Source organism: Macaca fascicularis, chromosome 19 (assembly GCF_037993035.2).
Source record: "Macaca fascicularis isolate 582-1 chromosome 19, T2T-MFA8v1.1".
Lineage (NCBI taxonomy): Eukaryota > Metazoa > Chordata > Mammalia > Primates > Cercopithecidae > Macaca > Macaca fascicularis.
In genome coordinates, this window is record NC_088393.1 from 2,884,704 (window position 1) to 2,908,376 (window position 23,673).

Here is a 23,673-nt window from a genome sequence, read left to right on the forward strand (position 1 = left end):
CAGGAGCTGAGCTGCAGGTCCCCTCGTGCTGGCTGGTCCCCGCTGTCCCGGCAGGCACGGTCGCGAACCCCAGTCCTGTGGGGAGAGGGCTCACGCTGAGTCCATGTGTCTTGGGTTCTCTGGTTGTAACCGCGTCCCTCTTGTTTTCAGAAGGCCACGGCGCGCAGGGCCACCAGAGCATTACTTTCTCCCGTGGAGGTCACCTGCTAAGTGTGGCCGCCCGGGCTCTGGAAGGCTCTGGGAGCTGGTGTTGGGTAAGAGCGAGTCCCCGCAGTTCCTGCCCAGACAGGGCGGAGAGGAGCCGCCGGGGGAGCGGCCTGGCCTTGGGGCTGCTTCGGGGCGGGCGGCCGGAGGGCGGGCCACCGCGAGGCTGCGAGCCGCTGTTCGCGCTTGGTGCCCGCACGCGCCCGGCGCCTCCGTTTCGCTTCCCTTTTTGTGAGCCTGCGGCTGCTTCTCTGCGCTTGCCTGGATGCTGCCGCCTGTTGAAGCTGCGTTTTTCTCTCCTGTTTGCAGGTGTCTTTAACCACGCGGTGCCTTCCGCCTCTGCTCATCCGTTTGGAGCCCGTGTCGGCCGCGGGGCTGCATGTGGCAGCGCCACGCTGGGCCCGAGCCCGCTGCAGGCGGCGGCCTCTTCCTTTCAGGCCCCGGCCTCGGTTGAGACCCGGCCGCCCCCTCCGCCTCCGCCTCCCCCGCTGCCCCCGCCTGCGCACCTGGGCCGGCCCCCCGCGGGGCCGCCTGTCCTCCACGCCCCGCCTCCACCTAACGCCGCCTTGCCTCCTCCCCCAACGCTGCTGGCCTCTAACCCTGAGCCCGCGCTTCTGCAGAGCCTCGCGTCCCTCCCGCCTAACCAAGCTTTCTTGCCCCCAACCTCTGCTGCCTCTCTGCCGCCTGCTAACGCCTCTTTGTCTATCAAGCTCACCTCCCTCCCGCACAAGGGCGCCCGCCCCTCCTTCACGGTGCACCACCAGCCCCTGCCCCGGCTGGCCCTGGCCCAGGCCGCGCCCGGGATCCCGCAGGCCAGCGCCACGGGGCCGTCCGCGGTGTGGGTGTCCCTCGGCATGCCGCCTCCCTATGCCGCGCACCTTTCGGGGGTTAAGCCGCGATAAAGACCTTGCTTAGCTAGCAGTGCGTATTGTGTAAGGTAAGGCCGGAGCCCCGCGCAGTGGCTCACTCCAGACACTGAACTGTCCTTCCTTTGGCAGAGAAGATGGCCACAGGGCTTGGCAGAAGTCCCGGGGGTCCTGAGAAGGGAAAAGGGAGAGAGCCAGGGAGACCAGGGAGATGGTCGCGCGAGAGGGACTGCAGGACGGGCACCAGCCGTGGAGTGGCCTGAGTGTGTTGAGTTCCAGCTGCCCACAGCTGGGTCCCTGTGGTGATGCCGCAGGACTGAGGTCAGCCCTGGGGGCAGCTGTGCCAGCCCCTGTGGGTGAGGCTCACGGGGTGCCAGGCCAGGGGGCTGGGGGCTCTAGCTCCTAGAGCGGCCTCCAGGGCTCCATCTGCACCAGGCGCAGGTCACTCATGACAGGTGGCGTGGCTTGGTGCTGTTCTCCAGGCGCCCAGCGTGGAGCAGGCACAGTGCTGGCTGTAGAGGTCCTGGGGAGCCAGGGTGGCTGGCTGGATGCCTCTGGTCGGGGCCTGTCTGGCCGGTGGCCTCGGATCCCCTCATAGGGAGCCAGTGAGGCCGCTGGTGCCCCGCCTGCCTGGGGGCTGATGGGTTCCTGGCGGGGTCGAGAGGCAAGCTCTGTGCCCTGTGTGTTGGGGCTCCCTTGCTAGACATGGCTGATGGCGGCCACACTGCTCTGTGGTTGTGGCCCACAGCCGGGGGGCTTTCAGCCACTCAGATGTCAGCACCGCATCGGGCAGGTTAGTGTAGATAGTGTCCACCTTTGAGACCAGGAGGAAGTTGGAGGCAGGAGTGGTTTTGATGATGTGAGACCTTGAGGGACTGTCCTGTCCACTCCTCCCCTGAGAGTCTGTGGAGACTGTGGCCGCTGACCCAAGGGCAGTTGGCCACCCGTGCCCTCCAGGGACATGGTGTGCCCGGCAGCGCAGTGCGAAGGTGCCCTCTGCTCGTCCCTGGCCTTCTGCCTCGGCGGGGGGCCCTGGGACGCAGGCCTTCCTGGGCGAGTCCAAAGCCCACCGGGCAAGGAGAGGAGGATTGGGAGCCAGGAGCCAAGGCGGAGGCCGTGGCCGGGGCTGGTCGGCCAGGCGGGTCGGTGCGGGCACCTGTGGGCTGAACAAGCTATGCTGGGTCTCATAGGAGATGAGCTGCAGGTAGGGTGGCTTTAGCTGAACTCGGCTGTATGTCTCCTTTGGAGGAATGCCTGAGCTTGGCCTGTGTGTCCACGTGTCAGGCTCCCTGGGTCTGCCACGGGGCACGCCCATCATCTGTTGCGGTTAGAGGGAGCTGGCACCATGCCTGTCATGGTGCTGGCCCCAGGTGGCCTGTGTGCTCGTGGGAGGCCTCGGTCCCCAGCCTGGGTGAGTGTTGGGCTCCCCCAGACGCGAGGGTAACCTCAGGTGGTCGCTCTTCCCACTGTGCCCTTCTGCAGGTAACTAGGATTTCTACCTCAACCGCGAGACCTATGCAAGGACGGTGTGGACCAACTCGCGCCCGTGGCATGGTGCCCACCGGCCTGCCGGGCTCCCACCCCTGGATGGCAGAGGCGAGGACGGACGGGAGCTCCACTGTGAATCGGCGGCGCACGCCGCAGGAGGCTGGGACTGGTCCAGTTTGTACTGTCGATAGTTTTAGATAAAGTATTTATCATTTTTTAAAAAGTATAAACAATTCTGACTTATTTTATTCCATCTAAGTGGTAAAAGGCAACCTATTGAGAAATATAAATATCTATATATGAGAGATCTATATAAAGACACGTGTCTGCAGGGCGGGCCCGCCAGCGGATTCGCCGACAGCCTGCCCCGGTGCTATCTCGTCCCCAGGCCCGCGCCTGCCTCCACCCGCTTGGTGCTGACTAGACGCTGACAACGCCGAACCCCGTTCTCAGAAACGCCGCCCGGCCAGCTCCCCCGACGCACTGCTCCCGTACCAAAGGCAGGCCCGTCGCCACCACATTCCTCGGAGGCCCCCGCCGCGGCCTGAGCCCCTTCCTGAGCCCCTGGCGCCTGCCCTGAGCTCTTCACCTTTACCCCGGCACTGTGAACCCTTAGACTGTTCACCCTCCGGGGCTTGGGTCGCGCCCTTGCACGAGAACGGGTCTGCGCGGTGGTGTAGCTGGCCGTGCTATGCGATGGTGCTGTGAGGACGGCGCAGGCACGTTTAACAAGTGCATTTACTTTTGTATTTCTCGGCTGTCCGTGGCTCGCAGCGTGCCCTGCGATGTGGGGCAGGCCTGTGTGGGTCCGTCGGTGTTTCTGTACAGGAGAGAGTCACACTAATGAGTGGCAGTATTTTATAGAGATGTGATAAGAATTTATAAATTTCATAGATTTGACAGCTTTTATTTTTAGATGGTATAATGCACAGTGAAGAGGAAAAAAAAGCGAGGGGAAAATCCTTATTTATTCAAACAGTGCACAAAGTGGCCCCAGGGTCGGCCCCCACCCCAGACCCCGCAGTGGCAGCTCCCAGCAGCCCAGACAGAGCTGCCGGCGCCCCTGCCTGCCCCACATCCCCTTCTGTCAGGGTCACGCCTGGCACCCGTCCCGTGAAGCCTGTGGTGGCTCTCCCAGCTGCTGTGGGTGTGCTGGGGCCGGGGTGCACTGCTAAAGCCTGGCCTCTCTGGCCTTAGGCCCTGGGGTGATGTCGGCCCCCCACTCTGCAGCCTGGGGGGTGCCTGGGACTGGGTGTGGAAGGAGAGGCGCTGAGGCTGGGGTGTGGCAGGCAGGCAGGGCCACTCTGGTGCTTCGGGGGCCCTGCAGTCAGCCTGGGTTGTCTGGGGAGTGGTGGCTCTGTGCCCTCCCTGGAGGATGGGATCTTGGAGTCTGAGCTGCCCACACCTGACCCCGGGCTGTGTGGCACTCCCTGAGCTCACCTTCTCAAGTGCTTGCCCCTGTGAGGTGGCATCCGGGAGCCCCTTCCCCAGGGTGCCACAGATCCACCCTCCAGGTGTCAGCCCTGCGTTCCGGTTCCCAAGGGCAGGAGGGACACACACCACGTCCCTACCACGTTTTCCTGCCACGTGGCCTCCAGAGGGAGCCGAGGAGGAAAGGTTTCTGTGGTTGCTAGGTGGGCGAGTGCTGTGTGGGAGGGCCTGGAAGACCCCTGCTTGTGCCTGGTGGGGGTGCTGCCTCCCCCGGCCCCCAACAACCTCTCAGACCCGTCCCCCAATATAGTTGAGTTCTGAAGATGGTGCTCCAGACCTGTCCCTTAGGTGGCGCCCAGCGCCTTCCCCGCCCCGCGTTGGTGCTCTCAGCTCGAAGGTGCTGTGCCTCTGCCTGAGCCCCAAGCCCTGAGCCTGGCCTTCAGGACGGGCAGCCCGCTCCATGTCGCCATGGGCCCGATATGCTGCAGGGTTGATGGCAGAGAAGGCATGGAGTCCCTGGTCTAGAACAAGACACATTCTTTAAACACTGTATCACTTCTGCCTCCCTCTAGGGGACAGTGGCAGTCCGGGTGCCACCGCGGGTCCTGCAGACGGGCCACGCAGGGCTCCTGCCCACGCAGCCCATATCCACACACAGACGACCGTGTGTTCAGGGCGCGCACTGGGTCTCGGAGCCACTGGCCCAGGCAGAAGTCTCCTTGAGCCCCCTGGGTCACATGCGTGTCACATGCGTGTCGCCACACGTGAACTAGTGTGGTGCTGCCTGTGGACACTCTCCTGTTCTGAGCCCTGGACCCGTGTCCCTCTCGGGCACTCCCAGACTGAGCGGGGGTGTATGGCAGGTGGCGGGATGGCTGTGGAGCCTGGTGATCTTGGAGCCTGGTGCTGGCACCTGGTCTGAGTTTCCATGGGCAGCCGGCGGGGACCTGTGCTGCTGCTGCTGACTGTGGGCAGGCGGGCGGCGCCTGGGAGTGGCTCTTGCTCAGGAATCGATAGGAACCCTAACGACTAGGACACCCCCTCCTTGGCCCACGAGGTACACACGGTGACTTATTTAAGACTTCTCCCTTAATTTATCTGCCCCCAAGACGCGTCAGTCTGTTCAGTGGTCAGCAGGGGACCCCCCGCCCGCCAGCTGACTGCCCTCGTCATCGGTGGTCACATCCTCCCCCGCCCACCCCCACCAACACAACACGCTGCTGGTCTGTGTCAGCCTTTGTAACATGCGGGAGGCTCTGCCGTGTCTTTCTGGTGAACTGTATTTGGATTGCGCGCATTGTCACGGTCCGCCCCCGGGCTGCGGGCGCCCTTCCCTCCGGGCACCCCTGCATTCTGCATCCCCACCTCTAGACGCTGTAATAAACAGACCGTTTTCACTTGGACCTGGTGTGAATGGCAGCCTTTCTTCTGGGTGGCATGAGGCATCTCCTGGCGGTGAGAGGCCCCGGCTAGTGTCATCGCTGAAGCAGGGGTAGTGGAGGGCCTAGGGGTGCTCCTAGCAGAAGCTACAGGGGCTGACAACAGGACACCCTGGCCTTGGGGAGGCTTATGACTGCACCAGGCCACAGGCAAACTGCCTTCCGACGAACAAAAAACCCGATCTGCAACCCCAGTGACATGAGCAAAGTCCTTTTCACATCAGATGGACCAAAGCCAGCCAGCCCAGGCCCCGGCCACACACCGAGAGGACCCATGAATGCTAGAGGCGGGACCCCAGGTCGTCACAGGATTCCTGGTACCACACAGCAGCCCCGTTCTCCCCAGGCCTGTGTCCCAGCCTCCACCTGTCCTGGCTGGGGGTTCCAGCTCCCCCCTCAGTGCAGGGGGCCCAGCCCCTGCCTCTCAGGACCCCGAGCTTTACTTCCCTTGGGTGGGGGCTCCCCAGCTGCCCCTCCCTTCTCCTTCACTTCACCGCCACCCAGTGTGGAAAAGAGGTACCTTTATTTGAACACAAGCACCCTGACCCCAGGGCAACCACTTCCCCAGGCGCACAACCAGGGCCCTCCTGTCTGCAGGAGAATTCACAGCTGGTGGGGGCTCGGCCCCCATGCCATTCACAGCTTTGTCTGGCTCTGTACATTCATCAGCAGGGGCAGGGCGCCACGCCACCAGCCCAGGGGCTCGCCAGGCCCCGGATGCACACAACTCAGGCGGGGCACCCGTGGGAAGGCGTGTATCCTGCAGCAGCACTTGGCACCAGGTGCCAGGCCAGTCAGGTGGGTCCTGGGGCCCCGGAGAGGGCAGCTTGCTGGGCAGTTTCACAAAATGCAGCCCCTGCCGACACCCAGCTGGCTTCAGGCTTTGGATGTCTCCAAACCAAAAACCTCCCACCGAAATCCAGGTGTGATGGCTGGGTGTGACGGCTCATGCCTGTGACCCCAGCGACTTGGGAAGCTGAGGCAAGGGGATCACGTGAGTCCAGAAGGTCAAGGTCACAGTGAGCTGTGGCACCACTGCACTCTAGCCTGGGCAACACAGTGAGACCTTGATCCAAAAACCAAAAACCAAACAAAATCCAGGCATGGCCAAGCGACTCACGGCCGGGCAGGGCCAGTCCTGTCCAGCTGCACGCCGACCGCCATGCCCTGTGCTCATGCCTGCAAGCCACTCAGCTGGAACCTGGCCTCCTCGGATATGCCGAACTGCTCCAGGGGGTCCTGTGGGGTGGACGGGTGGCCATTAGCCAGGGCCGGAGGACTGCCTCTGCCACCTGCAGCCCCACCCCAGCCACCTGCAGCCCCGCCCCGGCCACCTGCAGCCCCGCCCCAGCCCTCTGCAGCCCTGCACACACCTTGCCTGTCACCTTCCGGATTTCGTTCCTGTAGAAGACGAGGCTTCGCCGCATGAACTCGTAGCTGGGGAAGAGGGTGGCACGGGGTCAGCTGCCTGCTCTGCATGGCTGCTGTGCCCACCCCAGCGGTGCCCACCACCGCCTGGCCCCACCTGGCCCGACGCAGAGCCTCCATCCACTCCTGACACTGCTCCTCGCTGCTGCACTCAAAGTGGTACTTCCTCTCAGGGTCCTCGATGAAGCCTGGGGAGGGAGCACCTGTGGTCGGTCCTGCCCAAAACCACAGGAGCAGCTTCCTCTTGCCACTGCCCAAAACTGTTCCTCCTCTGGCCCCCACAAAGATGTGTTCATGTCCTGAACCCCCAGAACCCGTGAGTGTGGCCCTGTATGGAAACAGGGTCTTGGCAAATAAACTAGTTAAAATGAGGTTGTGGCCGGACACACTGGCTCACGCCTGTAATCCCAGCACTTTGAGAGGCCGAGGTGGGAGGATTGCTTGAGCTCAGGAGTTCGAGAGCAGCCTGGATGACATAGCAAAATCCCCATCTCTACAAAAACAAAAATTAGCTGGGTGTGGTGGTGGGGCCTTGTAGGCCCAGCTACTCCGAAGTCAGAAGTGGGAGGATCACTTGAGCCAAGGGGATTGAAGCTGCAGTGAGCTGTGATCACGCTACTGCACTCCAGCCTGGGAAACAAAAGATTCTGTCTCAAAAATAAAAAAAAAAAAAAAGAGGGCCGGGTACAGTGGCTGGAGCCTGTAATCCCAGCACTTTGGGAGGCCAAGGCAGGAGGATCACCTGTCGTCAGGAGTTCGAGACCGGCCTGGCCAATATGGCAAAACGCCGTCTCTACTAAAAATACAAAAATTAGCTGAGCATGGTGGCGCACGCCTGTAATCCCAGCTACTTGGGAGGCTGGGGCAGGAGAATCGCTTGAACCCTGAAGGGGGAAGTTGCAGTGAGCCTAGATCACGCCACTGTACTCCAGCCTGGGCGAGAGAGCAAGACCCTGTCTCAAAAAATAAATAATAAAGTAAAAAGCGGTTGTCAGGGTGGGCCCTAAATTCTGCTTGGCGTCTGTGTAGAAGGGGAAATGTGGGCATAGACGTGATGCAGGGACAAGGTGACACTTCCACAAACCAAGGAACCTGGAGGATGCTGGCCGCCACTAGGAACTGGGAGATTCCCTTCAGCCTCAGAAGGACCCAGCCCCACCAACACCTTCATCTAGGACTTCTGGCCTCCAGAACTGTATAGAATGTTTCTGATATCTAAGCCACCCGACCTGTGAAATTTTGACAGCCACTCTGGCAAACCAGCAGGGACTCCATCTTTCCCCGCAGAAGGGAATCTCTTAAGACCCAGGAGAACACCCCCCTCTCACTCCCCCTACCCCCACCTAATGCTAGACCCATGCTAGTTGTGGCAGTTGGGAAACGCTTTGGGTGGGGCTGGCCCAGCCTCTCTGTGAGTACAGCCTGGGCCCACAGGGAAGAAAGAGCAGAATCTGGAAGGAACCCAAGCTTAAGTGGACTTGGCAGGTGGGCGGGATGGTGCCCGCCAGGAGAACCTGACCTTGAGCTGCCCGTGGACAATGCATTCTTATGTCTGGGGAGGGTGGCGCCAGGCTGGGGACATAGAGGAGGCCTTGAGCGCCTGGGGAGGGGACAGTTGCAGCGCTGCTGGTGCCCCGGGCTGCGGGAGGCGCCGCTGGCTTCCCTAGCCCCACTCACTGATAGAGAAGGCGCCGGGCTCTTCCCGGATGACTCTGCACCGCTCCAGCAGCAGGGCTCCGACGGGCTGGAGGAGACACGGGCGCCGGGACGGAGCAGTGAGCACCCGGCCTCCGCGGGGCCCCAGCCTGGGACCCGCCCGCGCGCCCTCGACGCCCCTACCTCGGCCTCGTCTGTCCGGAAGTAGAAGAGGAAATTCACCACCAGCTTCACCAGCCGCCGCTTCAGCACTGCGGGCACAGCGCGCGCTCAGGGGCGCAGGCAGCCCCCGCCCGGACCCCGGCCTCCCGCACCCGGCGCCCCGACCCGGAATCCGGCCTCCGGCACCCGCGCCCGGACTGCGGCCCCAGCCTTCCGCCCCTGGCACTGTCCCGGTCTCCCGGGTCCCGCTCACCGCTGCCCTTCTTGGGGCCCCTCATGCCCAGCTCGGCCGCCATCTCGGCCGGCTGCCGGGACAGCGCCTGCAGCTCCTTCTCGTTGTACCGCATGGCTTCGCGGGGAACGGGAACCTGGACCGCGCCCTCCCGGCCGCCGTCCCCGTTCACGCCGGGGCCGGCGCCAAAAAGGTCTCAGGGCGCAGACACGGAAGCACCGCCGGGGCTAGTGCGCCTGCGCACTTTGGGCCGGCCATGCCGCCAGTCTCCAGTGCGTGGCGCTGGCGACCTGGGGCGGGGGGCGGGGGGGCGGTGCACGAGTTGGTAGCGGAGACGGACAGTCGTTACATAACCATTAAATTGAAATAAACCAGACAAAGGTGGAACAGCATCAAGGCACCCCCGCGATGGCTGGCACCCCTTCCTAGAGCGGCCAGGCGCAGGCGGAGGGAGCGATAACGTCTCCCGAAGAATGTCAGCCGCCCCTCGCGAAAGTTAGCCCAGCGCGGCCGCAGCGAACCAAGGGTTCGTTGGGGGCGTTGTGCGCACGCGCGGTTTGCCTTCCAGGCCGGGCGTTCAGCCCCGCCCCCTCCAGCCCTTTCCCTCGCGCCTCCTGACCCTCTGACTTGCGCCGCTGGGCGGGCCGGGCATGCGCACACCAGAGGGCCCGCCCCATTTGCCCCGGAAGTGCTTTCTTTGACCGCGACGCGCGTGCGCCGAACGAAGTCGTGGCGGTGGCGGATCGAGGAGATAACGCGCCCTCAGGCTCTGGTGAGGAGTGGAGCCGGTTGAGGGTGGCGGCCGACTCGGACCGGGGGTTCCCTGGGGAAGAGCGGACGTAGGAGAGAGGAGCTTGCGACAGGCCGCAGGCCGAGGGGCGGGCGGCGGCGTCGCTCCCCTCCCTCCTCCCGTGAGCGTCCGGCCTTGTGCATCCTGTAGGTCCCGCGTTGGGCGGGCCCGGAGGGTCGGGCCCCCTCGGAACTCTATTTCCAAACTCCTGTTGGGAGGCCGCGCGCGGGGGCTCACGCCTGTAATCTCACCGCTCAGGGAGGGCTTGGCGGGAGGATCGCTTGAGGCCAGGAGTTCGAGACCAGGCTGGACAACACAGCGAGACCCCATCTCTACAAAAAAATTTTAAAAATTAGCCAGGAGTGGTGGTTGTACCTGTAGCCCCAGCTACTCGAGAGGATCGCTTGATCCCGGAATGTCGAGGCTGCAGTGAGCCATGATCGCAATTGCACTCCAGCCTGGGCAACAGAGCAAGACCCTGTTTCACAAAATGAAAAAGAAACAACTAAGACTCGTTGGGATCAGATCGGGATCGCGGCTGAAATGGTTTGGGCCTCCTTCCTTGTAGCCGAGAACGCTTCTGCATGCTAATCTATACCTGTGAGTTCACTGGGGCTCTGTGATGTAACTCCTGTAAGCGTCATTCCCCTTAAAACGGGAGTGACAGCTTCAACACCATGCCAAAGGGGACCAGAAAACGTTAGCTGGCCCCATTTTGCAGGTGCACATGGCTGTGACCGTTGTTCGTGTGTATCCTTGGAGAACACCAAACAGCCAGGGGGAGCTTTGGAAAAGAGGTTGTTTGCTGGGTTTAACGAGAGAACGGTGTTGCCACCAAAAACTAATTCCTTCCCGCTGGTCCAGCCCCAGGTCTCGGAGGCCACCTTTCCTCAATTCTTAAGTTCATTTCCCCTGGTCGTCGTCGGTTTTTTGTCTCTCTGTTTGTTTTGAGACAGTGTCTTGCTCTGTCACCCAGGATGGAGTGAGTGCAGTGGTGCCATCACAGCTTACTGCAGCCTCGAACTCCCATGCTCAAGCCGTCCTCCTGCCTCAACCTCCCAAGTCGCTGGGACCACAGGTGCTCACCACCATGCCCGGCTAATTTTTGTATTTTTTGTAGAGACGGAGTTTGGCCATGTTGCCCAGGCTGGTCTCGAACTCTTGACCTCAGGTGATCCTTCCCCCCCCCACCCCCCCACAGCCTCCCAAAGTGGTAGGATTACAGGCATTAGCCACTACACCCGGCTCTTTTTTCTATTTTTTTGTAGAGATGGGGTTTTTCCACTCTGTTCCCTGATCTTTACTTTAGTAAATAACATACTTCTTCCTGGATTTATCAATTTGTAGACATCATCTGCTGATTTCCTGTCACGGCTGTTGAGATTTTCTCCCTCCTATCCACCCACTGCACCTTCGCCTTCCATATCCTGAATGAGTTTCTGTCGTGAGCACAGTTGGTCATTGGTTGTATTTTTTAAATAAGATGCAAAATGTTGTTGGCTGCTCAGGGCCGGGCGCAGTGGCTCACGCCTATAATCCCAGCACTTTGGGAGGCCAAGGCAGGTGGATCACGAGGTCAGGAGATTGAGACCACCCTGGCTAACATGGTGAAACCCCGTCTCTACTAAAAATACAAAAATTCAGCCAGGTGTGGTGGCGGGCACCTGTAGTCCCAGCTACTCGGGAGGCTGAGGCAGGAGAATGGCGTGAACCCAGGAGGCGGAGCTTGCAGTGAGCTGAGATCACGCCACTGCACTCCAGCTTGGGAGACACAGCGAGATTCCATCTCAAAAAAATATATGTATATGGCCGGGCGCGGTGGCTCACGCCTGTAATCCCAGCACTTTGGGAGGCCGAGGCGGGCGGATCACAAGGTCAGGAGATCGAGACCACGGTGAAACCCCGTCTCTACTAAAAATACAAAAAATTAGCCGGGCGCGGTTTTGGGCGCCTGTAGTCCCAGCTACTCGGGAGGCTGAGGCAGGAGAATGGCGTGAACCCGGGAGGCGGAGCTTGCAGTGAGCCGAGATCGCACCACTGCACTCCAGCCTGGGCGACAGAGCGAGACTCCGTCTCAAAAAAAAAAAATATATATATATATATGTATATATGTATATATGTATATATATGTATATATGTGTATATATGTATATATATGTATATATATGTGTATATATGTATATATATACACACACACACACACATACACACATGTATATGTATATATATTTAGTTGGCTGCTAAAACAAGTAATGTGTTCAACTGGGCTTTTGTTGTAGCATTCTATTTTCCCTTAAAGCTAATTAACTTTGTTTTTACCATTAGCCTTTCTTTTCCCTACTGTTTGTTTATTTCCCCACAAAGCTCCAGCATCTCACACCTATCAGTTGTGTTTTGCACAGGTTTAAATGAATTGATCTCCCCCTCCCCACTGCCCTCCAAGACTCCCGTATCCTCCTCCTCCAAATGGGACTGATTGTGCTCTGCCTGGGTGGAGCTGGTGTCCCAAACCTTCCTGTCCTTGCTGCCCTGTGCTGACCTCTGTTCCCAGTGTGGCCATCTTTTCCTCTTCCTGCTGTCAGAGCAGAACTTCTGGGAGCTTTGGAAGAAATAGATGATTTTTTTCGGGGATGGGGGAAGTCTTTGATTGCCTGAAAATGAGTTTATTTACCCTCATAGTTAGAAGTTTGGTGGGGTATAAAAATCTAGATTGAAAATCCATATTTGGCCGGGCGCGGTGGCTCAAGCCTGTAATCCCAGCACTTTGGGAGGCCGAGATGGGCGGATCACAAGGTCAGGAGATCGAGACCATCCTGGCTAACACGGTGAAACCCCGTCTCTACTAAAAAATACAAAAACTAGCCGGGCGAGGTGGCGGACGCCTGTAGTCCCAGCTACTCGGGAGGCTGAGGCAGGAGAATGGCGTGAACCCGGGAGGCGGAGCTTGCAGTGAGCTGAGATCCGGCCACTGCACTCCAGTCTGGGCGACACAGGGAGACTCTGTCTCAACAAAAAAAAAAAAAAAGAAAATCCATATTTGTAGGCCGGGTGCGGTGTCTCACACCTGTAATCCCAGCACTTTGGGAGGCGGAGGCGGGTGGATCACCTGAGTTTGGGAGTTTGAGACCAGCCTGGCCAACCCGGCGAAACCCCATCTCTATTAAAAGTATAAAAATTAGCCCGGCGTGTTGGCAGGCGCCTGTAAGCTCAGCTACTCAGGAGGCTGAGGCAGGAGAATCGCTTGAACCTGGGAGGTGGAGTGTGCAGTGAGCCAAGATCGAGCTACGGTCTGGGCGACAGAGCAGGAATCCATCTCAGAAAAAAAAAAAAAAAAGGAAAAGAGAGAAAAAAACATCTGTGTTTGCTCAGAACCGTGAAAGCGTTGTTTTCAGTGCCGTTCTCGGAAGATCAGTTCCTGTGCTGGTTTCTGATCTTGTCTGCTGAGTTTTCTTTGTCTAGTGGAAGCTGCACATTTTCCTGGGTGGTGTGCGGTGTGAAATTCCCTGGTCTCCCCGGGCCCTGGGGTCTTTTTATTTTCTGATCTTGGTGAGTCCTTGGTATCTGGACAGTTTGGTTCCTTTTAGTCCTGGGTTTTGTTTTTGTTTGAATTTTCTTGTTCTTACGTTATTTCTGTGATCATATTTTTCATGTTTTATTTTGTTGGGTACTTTTTCTGTTCTCATTCTGGAATGCCGTCTGGGTTCTTGCTTTTCCTCCTGTTTTTTCGACTCTTGGCTTTCCTTTATGAAAGATTTGTTGGGCTCAGCTTCCCACTCTGGTATGGAATCTTTTGTTTGCATCATCCCGTCTGTATTGTTCAAGGGCTTTTTGTTTTAATTCAACTTGGTGTCATTCAGCGTCCCGTTCTGGTTTTGTGGTGCAGCGGTTTCCCCCAATAACGAAGGAGAGAGGCAGCAATCTCTTACTGGGATTCCCATCAGTCTCTTTGTTCTCAGATGCGTGTGTTTCTCTTTAAGAACAAAGCGGCCGGCAGCTCTGTGTGAGCGCCACTTCTCATCCGGGAGGCCAACTGCCCAGTGGTCTGGCGAGGAGCGGGGCTTTTCTTTGAGGTGTGGGGACCCCGAATGTTCGTATTTGAGGATTCTTCCTCTTGTGCTGTTTCCCCAGAAAAGACTCCTGGCCTCCCCCTGGGCGGGGGGGCATCTGTGCTGGGCCGCCTGCCGCCTGAGCTGTGCCGAGGAACCGCAGGACTTCCCGCTGCCCAGTCGGCAGGTCGTGATTCGGTCCCCTCTTTTCAGCCTAACGCTGGGCCCCCTTGCTCTGCTGGGCCTGTGTCTCTAACTCCAGAGGTCCTTTTATGCCAGTTCTGCTGGAAATAAAGTTCTGATCTAGTCGAGGGTCGTGGGGGATCAGAGCGTGGGAGCTTCCCCAGGGTGCCGCCACGTTTCAGCTGCTGGGGAGGGACGGTGCGGGCGTTCAGTGGCTGCGGTGGCTAGGCTTGGGTTCAGATGGCTTCTGGGTTTTGGATCAGAGTTTTACTTGGTGAGTGGTTGAGTATTGGTCTGGGTTTAGGTTTCTGTGGGCCAGACTCCACAGGTGACAGCTCCCTGTGACAGCTGGAGCTTGTGTCCTGAGCCAGCCACTGGCCGCTGGGGTGTTCTGTCTGGCCAGTTTGAGAAGTAACTAGGCTCGCCCTAGATGGATTTGAACTCTTGGCTTTGTTAGCATTTTGCCATCTAAGTTCCTTTTCCAGGTCCTCCCAGCCATTGGGTCGTTAGAGCATTCTGGAAATGTCACTAAAATGTGATGGGAAGTAAGTACATCAGGATAGGTTGGTGGCTCTTGGTGTGGCCACCTGCACCTGTCCTGGCCCAGAAGCTGCGCTGCCCCTTCCTGCGTGGAGGAGCGAAGTGCAGGTCACTCCTGAGACTGAGCCCCGCTCCTCCCGGGCCCTGGGTCCTCCACAGACCGTCTGCTCTTCTCTCCGCCAGACGCTGCTGGCCGTGAGGACACATGGGCGGGCGCTGCGGAGAGTGCAGGCTTGGGAGTAGAGACCAGTGATGACTCTGCAGAGCTTAGCCTCAGAGTGAGGGCATGGTCCGGGAGGGGCCACGACCGGGAACAAGCAGGGCGTTCGCATGCTGCTGAATTCTTTCATGATGAAAGGAACAGGCCGTCTTCCTGGGAGAGGGGAGCGCTGATGAATCCCCGAGATCTGTGTGTGGGAGTGCCTCCCAGCACCAGGCCCCCCCGGGTTCTTGGGGTGCATCCGTGAAAGAAGGCCGATTCCCTGCCTTCTTGCATGTTCCCCCCAGCGAGGGCTTGGTTCGGTGCTGAGGTGCGTGGAGGACTGTGGTTTCTGTGAGGCGTGGAGAGGCAAGTGCAGCCGCGGCCTGGTGGGAGGCTGCTCGCTGGGCTCCCCACGCACATCCCCTGATGTGAGTTTCATGTCGCTTGACCAGGAAATGCTTGAATGTCCTCCAGAGAAAAATTAGGCACTTCATGAACCTTTCAGGCGGCCCCCACACAATCCCGCCCGCCTGTGCGCCGTCTGGAGACAGAGCCTCCCAGGCAGTTGTAAGCTGGCAGCAGGGACGGTGGGAGTTGGCGTGGCCTGCGGCTGATGGCGCCAGCACGGAGAGGATGCAGTTCTCCCTGGTCCTGAAGAATACGTGGTCAAGAAGCCGGAGGCAGGGAGGGTTCCTTGGGGCCAGAGGGTGGTGTTCCCAGCAAAGGACAGTCCTTCTGCTGTCACAGTCTCCTTTTTCACAATGGAATGTTCTTTGTTTTGTGAAGGGATGGCGATGGTCACGGTGGTGGTTTCTCGAAGTTTACATGATAACACGTAAAAATGGGCATCTCTGGGTGGGCTTTTATGATGTCTGAACTTGTGATGGGGCATCTGTGATGCTGCAGTGAGCCGGGAGGTCCGCCTCACCAGTCACCACGCTGGATCATTTTCATCAACTTGCCCAGGGAATAAAAACTGGGTGGGGAGGGATCCTGGGCCCCCATAGATTAAGGGGTGACTTCAGGCCCCACCGCAAGTCAGCAGCACAGCTGGCCTGTCCCTCAGTGTGCCCCTGCACACCTGCGGCCACCGTGGCCTGTCCCTCAGCGTGCCCCTGCACACCTGCTGCCACCGTGGCCTGTCCCTCAGCGTGCCCCTGCACACCTGCCGCCACCGTGGCACATCACTGCAGATGCAGTCGTTCAGATGACACGGCTGTATCAGCTTCTGGTTCTGGGGTCAGAGTCCAGTCCACAGGGCTCCATTCCTTCTGGAGGCTCTGGGGGAGAACTCGTTTCCTGCCTTTCCCAGAGTCCAGAGGCACCCGTGTCCCTCGCCTTGGGGCCCCTTCCTCCCCGTTCACAGCCACAGCACAGCCTCCGTGACTCAAGGGGAAGAGTGCCAGGAGATGAGAGGAGGCTGCCTGTTGGGGACTCAGCAGAGCCCTCCTGCGCCACAAGCAGATGTGACCGATCTCCCGGATGTTACCTAGTCAGGACACAAAGATCAGTGTCCTCACCTCCCAATAAGTTTACAGCGAACCCAAGAGATAGAATTAGGCTGGGGACAAGTAAGCGCAGCCAACCAGAGAGGGAGTTCAGAGGAAGGCTTGAACACTGGGGGCTTAGGCAGTCCGGGAAGGCTCCCTGGTGGTGGTGACTCGTTTGTGAGAATTTGGCCTTGTCTTCTCTTTATGCCTTCTCTGGGCTCCCCGCTCCATTTCAGGTCTCCAGGCCTTGGCACTCTGGGCTGGAGTGGCTTCCTCTCCATCCCTCACATACGCTCATTTGGAGACAGGCTCCAGCTTCCTCGTGTCTGTGCCTGTCCACAGTGGGCCTCGGCCTCCTGGAAGAGACTGGGTGCACTTTGGGGTGGCCCCCTCAGGGCTGGTTAGACCCTGGCTCTGGGAGTGCAGGGTGAGGGGCTGTCACAGGCTCCAGCCTGGTGGCCTGGCCCAGGGAGGTCCCAGCCCCAGCCGTGAGTTCTGAGCCATCCTTCTTTCTCTCCTCTTGGCCTCCACAGGTGTCTCCCCGTCTGCTAAAGCCCCAAGGCCGTCACCATGGACTTCCAGCATCGCCCTGGGGGCAAGACCGGGAGCGGGGGCGTGGCCTCCTCCTCCGAGAGCAACCGTGACCGCAGGGAGCGCCTCCGGCAGCTGGCCCTAGAGACCATCGACATCAACAAGGTGGGCCAGCCACCGTGCAGCCGCCTGTGGCGGGGGCTCGGCTTTCCAGGACAGCCCTGGAGAGGGTGCCAGAGGCTCTTCCTGGGCCTCCACCCAGCCTGGGCGGTGCAGCCCCGTGTCCAGATGCTCCCCTGTTGCCCCGAGCAGCTACAGCTCCCATCTGTCCGCCTTAGAGAGCAGACCCTCTGTGGCTCTGAGCCCTGTGTGAGAGTGTTTTGTTCTGTCCAAAACCTTCTGTTTCGCATCATTTAATTTTCTGGGAGTGGGGAGAGCTTATGTCAGTCCAGCCAGATGTGGTGAAGGGCAGCCTTTGATTTTAGCTTGTGCAGGAGCGGGGATGAGCCGGGTCCCCTCAGCACTGTGGACATCGGGACTGGAGCACTCTCTGTGTACCCTGACACGCCCCACGGACCTGGCCTATGACGAGGGCTCTGTCACTGTCCCTGTCTTCCAGATGAGGTCACGGGTGGAGGGGTGCCCCAGCCACAGATGGTGGAGTTAGCCTTTGAACTCCAGCGTCTGAGACGAGAGGCGTGCGCCTGGCTGCCCCGGCTTAGGGCCTGGAGATGGGCGGGTCTCTGGGCCTTCAGTGTAGCCCATTTGCTTTTCTTGTGCCTGTGTCTGCCTTGTGCCGACCACTGGTGTGGTGGCGTGGGCAGCGGACAGCTCCCTGCATTGGGAGTGACCAGGAGTGCTGTGCTGACTCTGCCTCCCTCTGACTCAGAACCACCAGGAAGCTGGTGCGGGGGGCTCCCTGGGAACCCCCGCTGCTCAGAGCCTGGGCCACAGCCCCAGGCGGTGACACCTGTGCTCACAAAGGCCTCCCGCCGGATCCCCCGTTTTCAGAAACGCTTGACACCGTCAGGGACAGCCATGCCTGTACAGAAAGGGGATCCTGCGTCTGAGGGCCCTGACCGCAGCAGGCCTCGATCTGTCTAACGGGCGCCTGTTCTTCCCCTCCAGGACCCGTACTTCATGAAGAACCACCTGGGCTCCTATGAATGCAAGCTGTGCCTGACGCTTCACAACAATGAGGTGCGGCCTCTGCCCGGCTCTGGGCAGCTCGCGGCGGGCTGAGTGGCTGACGTCAGGGGGACCTGCCTGTGTCTGTCTGCCCGGCCCGAGTCATGTGTGTTTCCTTTCCACTCCAGGGGAGCTACCTGGCACATACCCAGGGGAAGAAGCACCAGACCAACCTGTGAGTACCCCGTGCCCCTTCGATGCCTGGTGCTCCAGCAGCTGTCGGCTCAAGTCTCTGTGAGCCTCACGGGCCACTGCTCCACGGCCGGGAAGCCAGCCTGGCCTGGGCCTCCCTGGGCGCTGGAGTACGGTTTCTGGGGAGCATTAGAGAACAGAGGCGTGGATGGCTGAGGCGGGCAGATCACTTGAGGTCAAGAGTTCGAGACCAGCCTGACCAACATTGTGAAACTCCATCTTGTGCCGGGCGCGGTGGCTCAAGCCTGTAATCCCAGCACTTTGGGAGGCCGAGACGGGCGGATCACGAGGTCAGGAGATCGAGACCATCCTGGCTAACACGGTGAAACCCCGTCTCTACTAAAAAATACAAAAAACTAGCCGGGCGTGGTGGCAGGCGCCTGTAGTCCCAGCTACTTGGGAGGCTGAGGCAGGAGAATGGCGTGAACCCGGGAGGCGGAGCTTGCAGTGAGCCAAGATCACGCCACTGCACTCCAGCCTGGGTGACAGAGCGAGACTCCGTCTCAAAAAAAAAAAAAGAAAAAAAGAAACTCCATCTTTACTAAAAATCTAAAAATTAGGCTGGGCATGGTGATGCACACCTGTAATCACAGCTACTCAGGAGGCTGAGGCAGGAGAATCTTGAATCTGGGAGGCAGAGGTTGCAATGAACCGAGATGGCGCCACTGCACTCCAGCCTGGGAGACAGAGCGAGACTCAGTCTTATTTAAAAAAAAAAAAGAAGAAGAAAGGCCGAGCGCAGTGGCTCACGCCTATAATCCCAGCACTTTGGGAGACCAAGGCGGGCAGATCACCTGAGGTCAGGAGGGCAAGACCAGCCTGACCAACATGGAGAAACCCCATCTCTACTAAAAATACAAGAAAATTTTTTTTTTTTTTTTTTGAGACGGAGTCTCGCTCTGTCACCCAGGCTGGAGTGCAGTGGCCGGATTTCAGCTCACTGCAAGCTCCACCTCCTGGGTTCACGCCATTCTCCTGCCTCAGCCTCCGGAGTAGCTGGGACTACAGGCGCCCGCCACCTCGCCCGGCTAGTTTTTTGTATTTTTTAGTAGAGACGGGGTTTCACCGGGTTAGCCAGAATGGTCTCGATCTCCTGACGTTGTGATCCGCCCGTCTCGGCCTCCCAAAGTGCTGGGATTACAGGCTTGAGCCACCGTGCCCGGCCTTTTTTTTTTTTTTTTTTTTTGAGACGGAGTGTCGCTCTGTCGCCAGGGCTGGAGCGCAGTGGCCGGATCTCAGCTCACTGCAAGCTCCGCCTCCCGGGTTTACGCCATTCTCCTGCCTCAGCCTCCTGTGTAGCTGGGACTACAGGCGCCCGCCACCTCGCCCGGCTAGTTTTTTGTATTTTTTTTAGTAGAGACGGGGTTTCACCGTGTTCGCCAGGATGGTCTCGATCTCCTGACCTCGTGATCCGCCCGTCTCGGCCTCCCAAAGTGCTGGGATTACAGGCTTGAGCCACCGCGCCCGGCCAAAATACAAAAAATTAGTCGGGCGTGGTGGTGCATGCCTGTAATCTCAGCTACTGGGGAGGCTGAGGCAGGAGAATCGCTTGAACCTGGGAGGTGGAGGTTGCGGTGAGCCAAGATCGCGCCACTGCACTCCAGCCTGGGCCACAAGAGCAAAACTCGGTCTCAAAAAAAAGAAAAAAGCAGAGGCATGGAGTTGTTGGTAGGACCCCAGCCAGGGACAGTGAGGAGCATGACAGGAAGAGAACGTGCCTGTCCTATCCCTGTTCTCAGCCAAACCCCAGGGCCCCTCCCAGGCCCCTGGCCCTCCTCATCCCTCAGTTTGTAGTGAGCTCCAAGGTCAGGGGGCCCGTGGCCTTGGTGCCTGTGTGTGGAGGGGCCCCAGCACCACGTCCATCCTGCCTGCAGGGCCCGGCGAGCCGCCAAGGAGGCCAAGGAGGCCCCTGCCCAGCCCGCACCTGAGAAGGTCAAGGTGGAGGTGAAGAAGTTTGTGAAGATCGGCCGCCCAGGCTACAAAGGTGAGTGCCCGGAGCGGCGCTGGCCACAGCCGCTGCTGCTGCATGAATAGGTTCTTTGGGCTCCAGTGCAGGAGGCGCAGCCCTGAGACCCTCATTCCTGAGCCGCTGTTTTCTGGCCTTGGTGGCCATCCCTCACCCACCTGCAGCCTCTGGCGTTGTGTCTGGGAGCTGTCAGGCTGAGCCCGATAAGCACCCGTCTCACCCAGCGGCCCCTTTCCCAGCTGAGCCACAGTCTGTGCCCTCCTGTCCGAGTGTTGTGGAAGCTTCTGGGGAGTCTTGCCAAGCCAAAGAGTGGAAGTGGAGGTGTGGTGAGCCCTGGCACACTCCTCCGGTTAACCTTGAAGCCTCTGAAGGAGGACAGGAAGAAGCGGCTGTTAGAGGCGGCTCCTCCGGGACCCTCAGCAGTGGGAATGGCAGGAGGTGACCTGGTTCAGAAAGCCAGGGAAGTGGCCAGGGTGGAAGAGACAGACCTTGTGTCTGTAGGGTCAGGAAGGCGGGCACGCTACCCAGCAAGTGTTCTTTTTTTTTTTTTTTTTTTTTTTTTTTGAGACAGAGTCTCGCTCTGTTGCCCAGGCTGGAGTGCAGTGGCGTGATCTCCACTCACTGCAAGCTCCACCTCCCGGGTTCACACCATTCTCCTGCCTCAGCCTCCCGAGTAGCTGGGACTACAGGCGCCTGCCACCTCGCCCGGTTAATTTTTGTATTTTTAGTAGAGACGGAGTTTCACCATGTTAGTCAGGATGGTCTCGATCTCCTGACCTCGTGTTCCACCCGTCTCGGCCTCCCACAGTGTTGGGATTACAGGCATGAGCCACCGCGCCTGGCCCCAGCAAATGTTCTTTACGGAAGATGGGGACAGCCTGTGTGCCTGGCCTCCAGACAGGAGCCTGCAGGGCACAGGCCCCGGGGCAGGTGCGCTGGGTGGACGAGGGTGGCTAGAGCGGCAGACTCCTGGTGGGGAGGCCCTGACAGGTCCTGAGCTTGGGCTCAGGGCAGTGAGGAGGTGGAGGGCTTGTGAGTGTGCGTGCCTGAGGCTGCTTGGAGAGTGGCCAGGCCGTAGGCGGCCCAGCAGCCATTCTCGGGGTCCAGGCTGCTGAGCTCTGGTGGGAAAGGCATCCTCTCCCGCTCACCCTATAGATGGTGTTGGCCCTGTTCAGGCGGCCCCACTCTAATCCCAGAGCCAGGGTGCCATGGGCCGCTCCCTACCCAGTGGCCCCGACTCCTGCTGGATAGTGTCCCAGCACCCTGGGTGAAGGGCTCTGGGGATTAGGACAAAGGAGTACCACCCTCGGTCCCTGCCCGAGTGACTCCGCAGGTAGCTCAGCCCTGGCGCACCTGTGCCTTCACCTATACCGGAGTCCCAGAGCCTGGGCGGATTGGCGGTTGCCTGGAGCCACAGGGCCTCCCCTGGGGTCTCGCCCTCATTCAGTGGGTGGCATTAGCCTGCCCCAGGTCCCTCAGCTTTGGGGAGGACAAGCAGCCGGGACCTGAGAGCTTTCTGTGTTGCAGTGACCAAGCAGAGGGACTCGGAGATGGGCCAGCAGAGCCTCCTCTTCCAGGTGAGATCAGGGGCTTGGGTGTGGGGGGCGGCCGAAGGCACCTGAAAGGTGGCGCTGCCACCCGGCTGTGTCCCCACAGATCGACTACCCTGAGATCGCCGAGGGCATCATGCCACGCCACCGCTTCATGTCTGCGTACGAGCAGAGGATTGAGCCTCCGGACCGGCGCTGGCAGTACCTGCTCATGGCTGCTGAGCCCTATGAGACCATCGCCTTCAAGGTAGCATGGCTGCGGGGTCCCCTGGGCCCCAGGGCCCCCTGAGATGTGCGAGCCAGAAGGATCTGCACAGGCTGGGCAGGGCGCCCCTCCTATCAGGCTGTGGGGTCCCCTGGGATCCCCGAGACGGAGCCAGAAGGGTCTGTGCAGGCTGGGCAGGGTACCCCTCCCATTGGGCTTTGCAGGAGGGGGCCTGCTTGGGCTCCACTGTGCCCATGGAGAAGGGAGGCCGGCAGGGCTGAGCGCTGGGCCTGTGAGGCCTTCGCCAAGTGACCTCGCTTCTTGGTCTAGGCTGCTGGAGGGCTTCCCACAGCCTGTGCCTACGCCTGGACAAAGCAGCCATCAGGAAACAATACAAACGGTGCCTGTCCAGGGCGGGGGCTAGCGTGTGCTAGCGTGGAGGCCGGGTCTGTGTCACTCCAGAACTGAACCCTGTGCCCATCGAAAGTCTTACCAGGCCGGGGCCTTCTCTTGGGCTCCCAGGGTGGAGTCCGGGCCGGGGAGGCTAACGCCTCAGGCTCCCTGCCTGATGGCTACCCTGAGGTCACAGGGACCAGGAGCCCTCTCTGTCCCCCGCCTTCCCAGGTGCCGAGCAGAGAGATTGACAAGGCGGAGGGCAAGTTCTGGACACACTGGAACCGGGAGACCAAGCAGGTGAGTGGCTAGCCCTGAGCTTGGCTCCTTCCTGCCCAGCCCCGGTGGCCCTAGCCCTGCCCGTGCCTGCTGAACCTTTCTCCGTCTCTCTAGTTCTTCCTCCAGTTCCACTTTAAGATGGAGAAGCCCCCGGCTCCGCCCAGCCTCCCCGCCGGCCCCCCTGGGGTGAAGCGGCCTCCACCTCCGCTGATGAATGGTCTGCCCCCTCGGCCACCGCTGCCCGAGTCTTTGCCACCGCCACCGCCGGGAGGCCTACCTCTGCCACCCATGCCCCCCACGGGGCCTGCACCCTCAGGGCCCCCGGGACCACCCCAGCTACCCCCGCCAGCTCCAGGGGTCCACCCCCCGGCCCCAGTGGTGCATCCCCCCACCTCTGGCGTCCATCCCCCAGCTCCTGGGGTCCATCCCCCAGCTCCTGGCGTCCATCCCCCAGCCCCTGGGGTCCACCCACCAACCTCTGGGGTCCACCCCCCGGCTCCCGGAGTCCACCCTCCAGCCCCCGGGGTTCACCCTCCAGCCCCCGGGGTTCACCCACCAGCCCCTGGAGTCCACCCACCAGCCCCTGGGGTTCACCCACCAGCCCCGGGGGTCCATCCTCCCCCATCAGCGGGGGTTCACCCCCAGGCCCCAGGGGTACACCCAGCAGCCCCTGCTGTTCACCCTCAGGCCCCGGGGGTGCACCCACCAGCCCCAGGGATGCACTCTCAGGCCCCGGGAGTCCACCCCCAACCTCCCGGGGTCCATCCATCAGCTCCTGGGGTCCACCCTCAGCCTCCTGGAGTTCACCCCTCAAATCCTGGGGTACACCCCCCAACTCCCATGCCCCCAATGCTGAGGCCCCCACTCCCCTCCGAAGGCCCAGGGAACATACCTCCCCCTCCCCCAACCAACTGAGAAGCTGCTCCCTCCCCCAGCAAGCTCAGCGCCAGGTGCTCCTGCCTTTTGCCATCGAGAGAAGGCTGCTCTTTTGTACCGCCCCCTGCTCATTAAACAGCCTTCCCCAGCCCCGAGTGCACTGATGTCTGCAGCGCCGCCCTCCCTTGTCAGTGCTGTGTGGGAGTGCCAGGCACAGCACCATCCCTGAGTTTGCGCCGACTGGGGAGGGCCTGGGGCCTGCCGGGAGACACCTGTGGGAGGCCTGAGAGACAGCTGTACCTTGGAGGTGGCCTGGTGGAGGACAGACTCCACCAG

The 23,673-nt window shown here is 60.3% G+C and overlaps 3 protein-coding genes across 12 annotated transcripts in view; 2 read left to right on the forward strand and 1 right to left on the reverse strand.

Annotated features, from left to right (window-relative positions):
• DOT1L (DOT1 like histone lysine methyltransferase) overlaps positions 1–5,392 on the forward strand; it is a 72,503-nt gene extending 67,111 nt beyond the window's left edge. For 4 of the 6 annotated variants that reach the window (XM_065535389.1, XM_074025282.1, XM_074025281.1 and 1 more), the window contains 2 exons: positions 514–1,141; positions 2,553–5,392. In XM_065535389.1, coding sequence (XP_065391461.1) covers positions 514–1,106 — 593 coding nt within the window. In that variant the 3' untranslated portion in view covers positions 1,107–1,141; positions 2,553–5,392. Of the gene's footprint in view, positions 1–513; positions 1,392–2,552 lie in introns of all 6 variants that reach the window. The other 2 variants (XR_012428206.1, XM_005587455.4) reach the window with 2 other exon arrangements.
• Positions 5,393–5,932: 540 nt separating this feature from the next.
• On the reverse strand, positions 5,933–9,102 carry PLEKHJ1 (pleckstrin homology domain containing J1). 3 transcript variants are annotated; one of them, XM_005587457.4, is made up of 6 exons: positions 8,928–9,102; positions 8,696–8,706; positions 8,534–8,600; positions 6,954–7,044; positions 6,802–6,865; positions 5,933–6,667 (listed from the first exon to the last, which is right to left on the reverse strand). In XM_005587457.4, the coding sequence occupies exons 1-6, from the start codon at positions 9,019–9,021 to the stop codon at positions 6,602–6,604; spliced, it is 393 nt and encodes a 130-aa protein (XP_005587514.1). In that variant the 5' UTR covers positions 9,022–9,102; the 3' UTR covers positions 5,933–6,601. The 3 variants fall into 3 exon arrangements, with proteins under 3 accessions (XP_005587514.1, XP_005587513.1, XP_073881387.1); XM_005587456.4 differs by having other exon boundaries at positions 8,696–8,763; XM_074025286.1 differs by lacking the exon at positions 6,954–7,044 and having other exon boundaries at positions 8,696–8,763.
• A 523-nt stretch (positions 9,103–9,625) lies between these two features.
• On the forward strand, positions 9,626–23,487 carry SF3A2 (splicing factor 3a subunit 2). 3 transcript variants are annotated; one of them, XM_005587459.4, is made up of 9 exons: positions 9,626–10,296; positions 16,691–16,853; positions 17,817–17,888; positions 18,005–18,051; positions 19,943–20,052; positions 21,562–21,611; positions 21,691–21,831; positions 22,414–22,482; positions 22,576–23,487. In XM_005587459.4, the coding sequence occupies exons 2-9, from the start codon at positions 16,728–16,730 to the stop codon at positions 23,374–23,376; spliced, it is 1,416 nt and encodes a 471-aa protein (XP_005587516.3). In that variant the 5' UTR covers positions 9,626–10,296; positions 16,691–16,727; the 3' UTR covers positions 23,377–23,487. The 3 variants fall into 3 exon arrangements, with proteins under 3 accessions (XP_005587516.3, XP_005587515.3, XP_065391467.1); XM_005587458.4 differs by having other exon boundaries at positions 9,626–9,678; XM_065535395.1 differs by lacking the exon at positions 9,626–10,296 and adding an exon at positions 13,107–13,242.
• The last annotated feature ends 186 nt before the right edge of the window (positions 23,488–23,673 follow it).

Coding starts and splice junctions, on each gene's coding strand:
- PLEKHJ1 (XM_005587456.4), bottom strand. CDS start 9,021: ATGCGGTACAACGAGAAGGAGCTGCAGGCGCTGTCCCGGCAGCCGGCC. Junction 7,045..8,533: donor GCCCGGCGCCTTCTCTATCA/GTGAGTGGGGCT, acceptor CTCCCTCCCCAG/GCTTCATCGAGGACCCTGAG. Junction 6,668..6,801: donor TCCGGAAGGTGACAGGCAAG/GTGTGTGCAGGG, acceptor TCCACCCCACAG/GACCCCCTGGAGCAGTTCGG.
- SF3A2 (XM_005587459.4), top strand. CDS start 16,728: ATGGACTTCCAGCATCGCCCTGGGGGCAAGACCGGGAGCGGGGGCGTG. Junction 21,832..22,413: donor ATGAGACCATCGCCTTCAAG/GTAGCATGGCTG, acceptor CCGCCTTCCCAG/GTGCCGAGCAGAGAGATTGA. Junction 22,483..22,575: donor GGAACCGGGAGACCAAGCAG/GTGAGTGGCTAG, acceptor CCGTCTCTCTAG/TTCTTCCTCCAGTTCCACTT.